At 39.3% G+C, this 13,137-nt stretch overlaps 1 protein-coding gene across 2 annotated transcripts in view; it reads right to left on the bottom strand.

The window, feature by feature from the left end:
* The window catches only part of SEPTIN9 (septin 9), a 174,287-nt gene that overhangs the window by 127,024 nt on the left and 34,126 nt on the right, over positions 1-13,137 (bottom strand). Inside the window, exon 1 of one of the 2 annotated variants that reach the window (XM_072403813.1) lies at positions 1,889-2,496. The exons of the other annotated variant lie outside the window; for it this stretch is intronic. Within the exon in view, the coding sequence (XP_072259914.1) occupies positions 1,889-1,910 (22 nt within the window). The 5' untranslated portion in view covers positions 1,911-2,496. Of the gene's footprint in view, positions 1-1,888; positions 2,497-13,137 lie in introns of those variants that run through there. 2 annotated transcript variants of the gene reach the window in all.

Here is a 13,137-nt window from a genome sequence, read left to right as displayed (position 1 = left end):
TTTTAGATGATTACTGTGAGGAGTAAACAATATCTGGAAAGTCAACAACACCTTGATGCTTTCTTTTTCTAATAATGGCTCTGAGACTGTAGTCTTAGTCAGCTGGCCTGATTTAATAAAGCTCTCCAAGGCTGGAGAGGATACACTTTCATCACTGAAGCTGGGTGATCTGGCAAACCTGGAATGGATCTGATCCAGAATTTAAAACATTTACTAGCAAATTGCAACTGATTTTGAAGAAATCCACCCAGCTTCATTGATGAAAGTGTATTCTCTCCAGTCTTGGAGAGCTTTATTAAATCAGGCCCAAAGAAAGAAAGGCTTTACAACAAATAGTGGTTCCACCAGGGTGAACATTTGGTTTCCATTAGCACTAGGGAAGGCGACCCAATAAGCTAGCTAATGATGATGTTAACATACAGGCAACCAACAAGGCTAACGGTAGCTGGCTTGATTCTCACAAGTGAAAGCACATGTTGGAGTAATAGGGCTAAGAAGCCTTTCTCCTGCACTTAATACGGGAAATCCCTCCACTGTACCCTTCTAAAGAATCCCATGATTTGTATTTGTGACATAGCGGAGACTGTACGTGGTGAGCCCCCTCCCTTTGCCTATGAGTAATGTGCTGACAGCAATTCCTTGGTGACCACATCCTCTCGGTCATTGCTTGATCTGCACATGCTGATTTCTGATATTCTAATCTTCGTTGTTGCCATGAGTATTTGAAACTCTTGGCCAAACAGCAACAGTGAATTAACCAATTCCTCTACACAAAAGAGTTTTCAGTACCATTTTCCAGTTCTATCTCATGCTTAAACTATTGCTATATTATTTTCCAAACTACAGACATCATATCATTTGCTTTACTGATTTATCATTTAAGTCTTTCCTGATAATGTCTGCTATAAATTACTCCTCTATAGGAAAAGCATCAAAAATGCCCAGACGATGACACAGAGATGATGTAGACTGTGACAAGGTCTGTTCTGCTACAGCATGAAGGTTTCTAATTTTATCTGCTCACGTGGCAGCAAAATCTGGACCTCCCCTTAAAAAAACCCTTTAACCACTGGAACGTAACTTATGACAGTGTTATACTTCTGAATTGAAATCTAGCTTGAACGCCCTTAACCGACATCAAGTAAAAAGAAGACGTTTGGCTAGAGATAAGAAAATCCTTGTTGGTATGGTCTGGAGTAGGTTACACTGGTCAGTAGTCATACAGAAGGAGCATTGTAGGTCTTGGAGTGTACAGTCCTACTCAGCACGCCTTTATTCTGGAGCATGTTCCAATGTAATGCCAAGTTGTGGCTGGCAGAGCAAGCAAATTTGTTTTTCTAAAAGGCTGGTCACTAAAATAATAACGATTTCATCTAGAGACTAAAATTCCCCTGTTAACAAGAGCAACAAGGAAGTTAGGAGGTGCCGCAAGAAGAGGAAGAAAGTGTAGAAGAATGAACTTCAAGAGGGGTGGGCCGCCTTACAGTAAAAGTGATACAATGAATTAACAGATGAGGAATTTCTGTAGGTGTGCAAGGCACAAGCAGAATGACAATGGCCCACCTGCATCCCAAAGGCATCTCTTGTGACTGTAACCAATTAGTTCCAAACTTTTTTACCAGAACAGCTCACAGTCTAAAAAAAATGAATGGCAAGAACACATACATTTGACCTAAATAACTACTTTAAGGGCTTGACAGTACAACAGAAATGTAATAAATCTTTGCATGTCCATATGCAGCAATAACACATAAGTTATAAAATTTTACATCAATTTGCACTAATTGTGCCCCTACATAACCCTCACAAGCTTTTGTGTCATAATGGAAATTGAAGTTTTTAAAAAAATAAAATAGAACAGAATGAAATTTGGAATAATATTCCTTACCTGAAATGCGCTCCTTGTCCATCACTCCCCCAGCATCAGTTTATCTGCAGCCCAGCCTCTCTGCCCCTGTTTGGGAGGTGGTAACCCTCTCTGTCCTCCTCCTTCCACTCCCTCTGTCCTTCTTTTTTTCCTCTTGTAGTTCCTTGTCTCAATTTTTCCTTCTTTCACTCCCTCCTTCTACTTTTCTCATTCACCCTCTAATGTAGTCTTCACTCTGATCCCACTTAAGTGTTGGTTTATCTCCTCCCTCTTCAACGGCCTTCTATCCAAGCTTTCCTTTGTCTGTATCTTCACAATTTTCTCTTCCCAAGTCAGTTCTCTCACTATTTTTCCGTCAGGCTGTCACTGCCCTCTTTCTAGGTACTTCTCTATTTCCTTCCCTCCTCCTTCCTATTTTATCTTTTAGCCATTCATTTCCTCTCTTCGCTCTTCTTTCAGCTTGACTTTTTTAACTATTCCGCAAGACTCAAAAATTTCTTTTTCTTGATGTAATGTTTCTTTTTGAAAGTGTTGTCATTTCCTATACTTCTCCTTTAACTCAAATTCTGTCCCCTCTGCTGTGCTGTTGATTGGGAAGTTAACAATCTCTTCTTTCTTGCACATCCAGGGCTCTGCGTTTCTCTGACTGTCCTAATGCGCGAACATAGATGTCGTCATTGTCCTCACCCTCAGCTAACTCAGATGTTAGAAGCATGTGCTTGTCAGATGCCTGGTGACATGCCTCCTCCTCAAGTAGAAAGCATTTCATTTATTACAGTTAAGTTGGTTGCCATGACTCATTATTCTTAACTTTTTTTTGAAAGCTTTATATAGCTTCTATTATGCAGTGCAAAGCCCCGAGAGATTTGGGGAATAGGAGAATGGATGAAAGAAGAGGTAATAGCTGTTGTGTTCCTCTAAAAAGAGACTTGTTTGGTTCTAAAGTTACCTGCTCCATGTACACCTTTTCTTGACGCTTTCACTGATAAAGTCCACTGCATTAAAATGATCCCACAATGCTAGGAAACTTCTTCTAGGAATGCTAGGAAACCGTTCTTTGAGTGTCAATTTGCAGGGTCCCCATAGCTTTCATTGTTTTTTTCCTGCTGACCCTCACGTCATTAATTTGTGCTACAAAGGTGTGGAGGTCAACAGGAGGAATCAGTAGGAGTTTAACCCCCCTGGCGGTATGATTAAAGAGGATTTTTAAATGCAAAAGCAGTACATTTAAAAATCCTCTTAAATTTTAAATTTCCCGTCCGGTCCCACCTACCTGCCTGCACGGTCCCACCTTCCAGGCATGCATTAGCGAGCAGATGCCCGGTCGACATCTGCTTCCCCTAGCCTCGCGTCCCCAACATTCACATGGCAGGAGAAGAAGACGCCGGGCATCCCTGGAGGACAATGTGGACACTGCTGGAGGACGCCCCTGGAACTGGGAACAAGGTAGGAGTTTTAACCTCTATGGCTCTGGGGTTACCACTTTTTGCATAGAAAATCCTCTGAGCCACACTCTGGAACACGGCCAGGGAGGTTAAAGGACCCTGAAGATAGACATTCCCTGAAATGAATGTGACTGAGTATCTCCTCTCTAGGGCAGACATTTGGGACATGTTATATGAGAAATCGATGTGATCTATTCCCTGCAAATTGGGACATTGAATGAATCCTACTTGCTGCATCATGAAGCTACCGTCTTGCTTCTTGTCCTGTTCCTGTCATATCCTAATTTACAATCTATGAGATAAAGACCTGTAGTTGAAAACTTGCACCCAATATAAACATATCTCCTCCTCCTGAGGAAGCGGATTAAGATTCTGTGAAACGCGTAGAGATTGGAATACCTCGCTTTAGAGAGTTTCCAGAAAGAGTTCTATGTTGGTGCCAATAATGCTTTTATATGTCCTCTTGTTATGTATTTTAGAATGTGGTTCAAAATAAAGTGAGTTTTTTTTAAGTGTTTTGGAAAATTTGCTGATTTGGCCTTTAAAGTCTTGTTATCTGGTTATTTAACCTAAAAATTTCTTTGCATTCCCTGAAATATTACTTTTACACCAGACTTTGTGGGACTGCATCCTATCTACGCAACAGATTTCCGGCACGGGTAGCAGGGGAGATAAGTTTCTTCTTTACAGAAATACACTTGCTTTTTCATTTCTACTTGTATGATTGGGCCAATTTTAGAGTTGAACAAAAGATGCAACCAGGAAGGTTATTTATTGCAGAAGGGAAAGGTGATGTTCCCTCTGTAATAAAATAACCTTCCCCTTCCGGAGTCCAATTTATTACTTAAACTCACCTGGTCTTGGTCTGTTGCAGGTGTCACCGTCTTCTTCTGCTCTTCTACCATGTGTCGGAACTTTGGCCATCTTGATTGGCCAGGAATTGGCATGGGAATTCATTCTCTCCCCAGCCCTGCACATGTTCAGCTCAGCAAAATTTGATAGCTGGGTGGCAATGAGGCAAGTAAAAACAGTTGTTGCAGAAGGGACATTGTCTGTCCTGTTCTGCAATAACCACCTGCCTGAACTGCCCATGTTAGTGGGTGACAACACAGAAGCACAATTTAAAACAGAACTTTGTCATCGTATAACAGGAAGTATCTCAAAAATTACTTCCATTTTAGGATCACTTTTTTAAAGAAAAACTGCAGATTCCAAAATGATAACATAGTAAAGCTTATATGAGATTTGAAAGACTGGGTAGGTTTACTTTAAAGTAGACTTGTCACCATTACAGGAAATTAAACTGAGAATGATAATTTATTCTTTGGTAAAAATTGACCTTGGCGTGTCTCAAGATCCAATTATTCCAATGCACCATTCAGTTTTAGGTGATCTCATTGGTTTAAAAGAGATTCACACAAAGTTAGGATATACTCTTTATACATGTTTGTATATGCAATTCAGGTTTGAGTTACTGTTAAGGTCTTGGCGACATCATTATCACCAACACAGGGAGCGAGCAGAAACTTTTCTAATGAAACCCTGGACAGCCGTAAACACGAAAAGTTCTAACCTTTAACCACTCGATCCCCCCCCCCCCAAAAAAAAAAGTTTGGCTGGACTTCTACTTTAACTCTCCAGGATTTAAAAAAACGCTGAAGCTAGCTTGATACTTTAATGAGTGCAGAGATGAAGATTCAATATTGCTACCAAATTTCCCTAGTGTCAGAAGAACAGGAAGCAGCTGGAGGCCAGAAGAAGACTTGGGAATCTTGTCTTGAGTTGACCCCAGACGGCAATGGGCTGCCTATGACACAATTCTCGCCTTGCCACGTGGTAGGAAAGGCTCTATGTAAAGCTCAAACATAACTCCAGCAGTAGATCAATATTCAATTGGCAACATATACTGATATTTCACATACTACAGCTGCACAACTCTAGCCTTCAGAACACATCGGAGAATGGTGTAAACTGGAAGTCTTCCAGCATACAACTAGATTGCACATATTAAATCAAATCTTAACTCTTTACTTTGCAGTCAACCAAGGGGGTGCTTCATGCTACAAAGAAAATAATGATTCAAAGGAATAATATGTTGTTGACCATGTTGACCAAACAGATCCTGGATTGCTCTTTGCAGAACTAAAACCACAAAATGCCATTTGATGGGGTAATAGTATTATTCTTCCACCCTAATTAGGTTATAATATATTTTAAAGCTTAACATTAGGCAGTTTTCTTTTTCTATCAATCCGTTCAAAAATTTTTACAGTCACAGTTCTGTTCGGTAGGGCATGAGACCTTTTTTTCCCTAGCTGTAGTTAGGTAACACTTAAAGGTCTTGTCCCTCCCCCAGGCTGTGATTGGATTAAATAAATATTCATTATATTTACTGTGTATCCATCTTGTATCGTTGTATTTTTCTCACTTATATCAGCCAATTACCAACTGCATAGAAGTGGAGTTTCTTATTCTTATTTCTACTCTTCCCATCATCCATCTGAGGGTGACATACAAATGATTCCTGCCTGTCCATGTTGCAATACATGATAATGCATATATATATGTTTTGTTATAATTATATAATTGTTATAATTAAATTATAATTGTTTTGTAAAAATGCATTTTTATAGTACATTAACTGTTTATCTTTAGATATATTTGTATGGACTGTCCTTTTTTTTAGAATTAACAACACCCATATTTGTTTTTCATGTTTTTCATCTTTACCAACATAGTACTCATACATAGTACTGAGGAAGTAGGCAGGATTTGTGAAACGTGTTGAGATGAAGTCTCAACCCCTTTTCACACATTGGACTGACTAGATACATGTGCTTAATATTTTGTGAGATATTTGATAAAAAGATAAGAAGCATTGAAACCTTGAGAGGCACAAAAATACACAGTAGTATTTGCACTTTATGTAAATTTTTGGTAATTTGGGTCTTTTAAATTGGTGTTATTCATTCTAGATTTCATATGAATTAAGAAGCCAAATAAAGTCCAGCTTTTCACAGTTTTACCCTGAACTCTGCTATATATGGGATGCTAAGGATGCCAGCTAAATTTATGTACCTACACTACTTGCATTTAAAAGCATAAGTATTGATAAAGGGAGTGGATTTTCTATTATTATTACGCAGTATTTATATAGCGCCAACAAATTACGCAGCACTGTACAAAGTCCATAGTCATGTCACTAGCTGTCCCTCAAACGCCTCAAAATCTAATGTCCCTACCATGGTCATATGTTGATAAAACAGTCCAAGGTCAATTTGGGGGGCAAGCTAATTATTTGTAACTGCATGTTTGTGGGAGGAAACCAATACCCGGAGGAAACCCATGCAAACACAGGGAGAACCTGCAAACTCCATGCAGATAGAGCTCTGGCTGAGATTTGAACCTGGGACCTAGCGCTGAAAAGCCTGAGTGCTAACCACTGAGTATATCTGCCTAGAATTTAGATGTAGAGATTCTAGGTGAAAATGTGATGTAGAACAGAGATTATAATCCATGCAGAATTAGAAGGGTGATTATCAACCAGAAGCCTGCCGTACGAGACTGTTAAAAAAATACCAAGGGTCACGTTAGAGAAGAACATTTCTGCAGATTTGTTTGAGGTGTAATTACACCCACATTATACAAAAGAGGAGATTGGGGAGGGGGGATATTGTTAACACCATATTGTAATTAGTAGGAAACGTATGTTCTTCTTCAAGCACACTTTGTGTTGGCAAATCTCCTCCAGAAGGAATGAATGAAAGCAAGTTTTGACTTCTGAGACTCTACATCTGAAATTAGCCTGTAGCTGGCGCACGCATACATCCTTCATGGTTTGCAGAATCCCAGAATAGGACTATAATTGGAGCTGGAACATATTATTTGTAAAGTTCTAAACTCCATGAAAAATCTCTACTACTAGTCTGGTCTGCTAGACAAAGAAATGGTATATACAAATATTCCATATAGAATTAAAGGGTAACTCCAGGATACAAAGAAATGGAGCTGTGTGTCTATTAATAGGAGCCAAATGTGTGTGTTTTAATGCAAGTAGTGCAAGTTCATAAATTTGATTTGATGTGAACCTTTTGCAGTCTCTGTAAATCAGGAAAGACATCAGCAATACAAGGGGTGTTGCAGTGCAAGGAGCCCGTTGATAGGTGTAAGAAGCAGAGAGGTGAGTGTACCGGTCTGCTTGCCCTGACCAATCACAGGCTGGGGAAAGGACAAGACTGGTTAGTGTTAGTTAACTGTGGTAGAGAATATCAGATCTTCTGTCCTACCAAACAAGGTTTTCACTATAATATTATGATTCTTACCCTCTTTACTATCTATAAATGTTGGATAGCTAGTACTATCACTGGCCAAAAAACTAACATGGTGCGAGGTTACCTGCTGATACATAGGTTGAAAAAAAGACATTCGTTCAACCAATACGAAAATAAATATACTACAAACCAGCATATCCCAGATAAAACCATATACACATTGATCCAGAGGAAGGTAAAAAAAATCATTATAAAGCATGATAAAGTATTAAACTGTGTTTGTCTTGTCAATTCACAAACATTGTTCTCTCCATAAAGACTTTGTTGAGCCCATAAGTCTGAACTATAATAAGAAATACTTTTCTGGCTTTAATTGGATAGCCTATATCCAGGTAGCCAGAATGACAAGCAAACACACAAACTTGGACATTCTCAGTTTTACTTGTCCAAACTACCTGTAGATCTTCCTGCACACGATTTTTTTAAGTAAAATCATGTTCAGGAAGATCTACAGGTAGTCCCCGTGTAGACATCCAACATACAGACGATTTGCATGACTTGCAGAAGAAATCTCTTGCAAACCACAGCTGAGACTGAGCTCTTCTACAACATCTTGTAACTCTTTAATGACCAAGACAAACTCTGCAGTTGTTTCGTTTTGCATATCAAAGCACAGCTTGCTTCAGAAGTTAATAAATCTAGGCTCCATAAATTTTTTTTTTGCTTTGTGGATAACTCACAGTGAGGATTTTATACAGTAACTGACACCACACTGCCTAACAATATGTTGAGACAAACATCTGTCCTAATTGCATTTATTAAAATAATGTACCTATTCCAACTTACATACAAATTCAACTTAAGAACAAACCTACAGTCCCTATCTCGTATGTAACCCGGGGACTACCTGTATATTTCTTCCTTTCCCTAACACTCAATTGCACATGACAACATCTTGCAATTCTTCTATTGCAATCAGAACAGCATTGAACAGGATCAAACATTCCACCCAATCTTCTTCAAAAAGCCTCCAGATGACAATCACTGCCCAATGGTCTGATCCTATCAATGTTTTTATTGTTTATCGATACCTGTTATCATTCTATAGTATTAAAAAAATGACCAATTAAAAACAAGTCTGGTATTGAAAACATCATCCAACATATGTGCTTATAACCAAAAATATTTAGTTCAGTCTGTAAATTGGCACCATGTTTAAAATGATAGTCAAGGCCAGGACACTTATATTGCAGAAATCCTAATAAAAGTAATAGGGGGAGTAACAGTACATCTTTCTTTATTATATTCAATATTAATAAAAATAAAAATATAAAGTAATAAATAACAAAAATAAAAAAAACGGCTTTTTTCAGCTGATAAATAGGTCTCTAGGATCTTATTCACTTGTATACCAAAGCCACCTAAAAAGGTTTTTTTTAGAGCTCTGTAGCTCAAGTTTGAACACCAAACACATCTAAATGGTTCCGAAGCAAGATTTATCCCTTTCTCCCCTAGGTATGTTACAATGGGCAGCAGTTTTCAATGAGTTTCAATTAGATGTGTTTTCCCTGTGCACTGTGTATTAAAAGTTTAGTTGAACAAATAGAAAAAATCCTCAAAAAACCTAGAACATCCAAATTTCACCTGAGTTTAATAAAATTTCCCTTTTAGGCTCAGCAGCTCTCGAGATTTTTGAGAATAGCTTTTAATACTTTTAGCCCTGATTTATTAAAGTTTTCCAAGTCTGGATACACGTTCATCAGAAAAGCTGGGTGATCCAGCAAACCTGGAATGGAATTCTTCAAAGTAATTTGCTTTTTGCTAGCAAATGTTTGAAATCCTGGACCAGATCCTTTCCAGGTTTGCTGGATCACCCAGTTTCACTTCTGAAACCGTATTTTCTCCAGCCTTGGACAGCTTTAATAAATCAGGCCCTTTGTGTTTCTTAAACAATGAGGTCATATAGAAGTATTGCCAAATTCATTCACCCAGCCAAGGCCGAACAATAAGTAACAGGTTCCCTTAGGGAAGGATCCCCACTGCTTACATTCAGATTCAACATTTGTTTAGCCTCTATGGGTATTTTGTGCCCATCTGAACATTACCACATGAGGAAGGAGAAAGGACTGTTAGTTCTAAGACTATCATCACAGGTACATGACTTCATCACCTGGCATTGACAATGGTGGGGGAGCTTGGTGAGGGAAGTATCGAACGACAGGAAGAGGAGGTTAAAGAGGACCTGTAACTTGTCATTGACTGCCCATAAATATTGTGGCCACTTGTCACATAGCCAAGGCTAGTTTATGTGAAACCCATGGCTGTAATTCATAATTGTCCCATAGGTTGCTCAGTTCTAATGTATCCTATGGAACCTACAGAGGGTTAACTATCCATTATCAAGAGAGAATTTCTTTCTGCTTGGCACACCTCATCTGACCTCCAAGCATTCCACACCAGGGTCAGCTCCAGATTTAACTCTCTTTCATCACTTTATCCCCTCTTGTTTTTCTCGGTTTAATATTCACGGTACAGAATGTATCCCCTTTTCAACAACCCTCACTGTTCAGAATTGTTCTCCAGCCCCCTCCTCCATCTATCTGCCTTGAATCTCTGGGTCACCAACAGCCCGTGTACCTGTCATTGGATGTGTGCCAGATCCCAGCTGTTACCCCATTGCCCAACGTGCCTGGAATACCTTCTTAGTCCGTCAGAGCTTAAAGTTGTTATCTCTAATACTAAACTTCGAGAAATCTCTTTGGGACACCTTTATACAAACTGGAGGAGAGAAAAGTCTACTCGTTGCCTGCAGAACCCAATTAGGTAATTAGAAGCATAGAACATTTTTTTCTCAGTATCATTTAAAGTCTGAAAGTTTTTTTCAAGGGTTAAAAAGGTTGAAAAAAGCTGCTTTAGACATTTGTCAATGGAACAGGTGCTGTTAAGTATTTAGGAATTCCCATCATTATCTATGTAATACAACCCCTCTGGAGCTGATGTTATGTTTTTTTTAGGTCTATGGCTTTAATACCAATGTGTGGAGTATAGGAAAGAGGAGGAAAGAGTAGGAAAGAGTATAGAATGCCCAGAAAAATGGGAAACATCTCACATTTGAAGGGATGGAGATTCATGATTTATCAGATTTCCATTATTTACCCTCACATTGGGGCGGATTTATTAAAGCTCTCATAGGCTGGAGAGGATACACGCTTATCAGTAAAGCTGGCTGATCGAGCAAACCTGGAATTGTTTTCTTCAAAGTCATTTGCTGTTTGTTAGCAAATTTTTTTTATCCTGGACCAGATCCATTGCAGGTTCACCCAGGTATACTGATAAAAGTCTATCTTCTCCAGCCATGGAGAGCTTTAATAAATCAGGCCCATTTAGTAAATTGATATGCCCAAATTTTCTGTTACTAATACCCAGACTGCCCCCCTAGTGTGATGTGCCTGGGAAGCCTCTATGTCGACTATTCAAATCTTCTGTTGGGGAAGGCTCTGCTCTTGGTGCCCTATCTCATAACATGCCTGGAAAACATAACTCTAGCATGACCTCAGGCCAGATCCAGAAACTCTTTAGGCAGGGGCCCTGCAGAGGACCTATGGGTGATACTCAGGGCACACAGCCAAAACATTGGTGGGATCATCCCCTACTGCACAGGCCAACCTTGTTGTGCTCTTCCTCCACATGCTTATCCCCAAGTATCCATTTCTTCCCATCACATTGAGCAATCTATTCAATGACTGGCTGAAACCAACAAAACTATCATTTGAGAATGGTTCCTTTGGTTTAGGTACTGGGAATCTTCCGAACAACAGAAATAAAGATCAATCACAGGACTTGAACACATATATCAGATAAACAGTTACATTTGGATTACGGACACTTCTGCCTGGTAGAGGGTCCCTACATCTGTGACAATGATCACCAGGACTAAATGGAAGAAGAATCTACCTAAAGGAAACATAGACCGCAATATTTACTAAGGGTTCAAATCTGTCCCTGCAGCCTCTCATGTTGTCACTTACAACGTCTCATCTCTGCGGGAGGGAAGACGATGGAAGCCTGTAACAGAATGCCATAATCTCATCCTAGGCAAAGTCAGTCCTTAAAAAAAGAACTACAATTACTTTATAATGTGATGTCAGAAATGTATTTATAAACATATGTAATGGTAATAAAAGGCCTAATTCTTGGTTAACTTGCAGCAGAAAGAAAGAAGAATCTGGGAATGGGAAGCACACAGCGGGGCGCCTCTTGCACCTCCCCTCTTCACTGTATAGGAGAATAGTGATAACTGTACAGCAATCGTTTTTTCCTCCTAATTATCATGACTGTATATGAGTGCCTGTACCAAAATCTTTCCACAACTCTGAATAATAATGCATTTTATTTTGGTGTTATCAGAATCATCATTTCCTCCAATCTGTTGTGTTATGTCACTGTTTGCCCTCATTTCAACTTTTTTTTTCTCGTGTCAGTACTTCCACCTCTCTCCAAGCCTTTTCTCTCCCAACTCTCCATCCTTCATCCCTAATCTTCCTGTGCTCACCCCTCCCGTTCCTTCTTTTCTTTCACTCTCTGGGTTCTCCACCTTTTTATCCCTGTCGCCAACTCAGCAAAGTTATAACCGCTAGTTGTCTAAAGGAGGACATTCAAGCCATGCATGCCAAAAAAAGAACAGTGCCCAATGACTAGTTCATGGAATACAATGCTCATTAGGGTTCCTCCAATACTTTACTTCTATAAAATTGCTGAGTGTATATTCTGTTATGTTTTTGTGTGATTCTATGCAGCCCTCCCCTCTCCGAAAAGCTGGTTATCCAGCCCAAATCATTGCACAGTCTGCCAATGTGTAATACGTTGTTACAGTGAGGGATCCTGCTGTACCTGTTAGCAATTATACTATTCCATTGCTAACTCCTTGGCCAGAATGCAGGGATTACATTGGGTGCTTGCTATTTAACCCATCAAATACTGAAACAAATGTTGGAACATGCTGCGGATTGTTATGTCAGCCAGGGACAGTTCAGATGAAATGGGCCCCTGGGCAAAAAATGGGGGTCCCAAACGCACAGCATTCCAGCCGCCGATCTCCAGGACCTGGAGAAGGTGGGGGCCTTGGGCAACGTCCAAGTTTGCCCTACCGTATAATCGGCTCTGATGGCAGCAAGGGTTCATCCGGGTTCAAGTAACATAACGTTCTTTGACCTTACCAGACAAATACAAGCAGCTAGAATCCATTTTTTGTTGTTACACCTGCAGAGAGTTATATTAAATCACTGAAATCCATATTTAGAAGGGGGGCGTCTTAAAATAAGTCACTAGGTCAGATTGTTCTTGTTAAAGCCAGACATTTATGATAGTTATCCAGAAATGAGAAGAGAACAGCCAGCTATAAATATGAATGGAAGATTAAAGCCTGACTCCAGCCAAAAGGTTCTGTTAAAAGCTGATATCCAAGCACAAACACTTTTATTAGCCACAAAACATATTTATACCATATATATATATATATATATATATATATATATATATATATATATATATATAA

This window comes from Pyxicephalus adspersus, chromosome 3 (assembly GCF_032062135.1).
Source record: "Pyxicephalus adspersus chromosome 3, UCB_Pads_2.0, whole genome shotgun sequence".
In the NCBI taxonomy this organism is placed as follows: Eukaryota; Metazoa; Chordata; class Amphibia; order Anura; family Pyxicephalidae; genus Pyxicephalus; species Pyxicephalus adspersus.
This window is presented reverse-complemented; position numbering and strand designations above follow the sequence as displayed.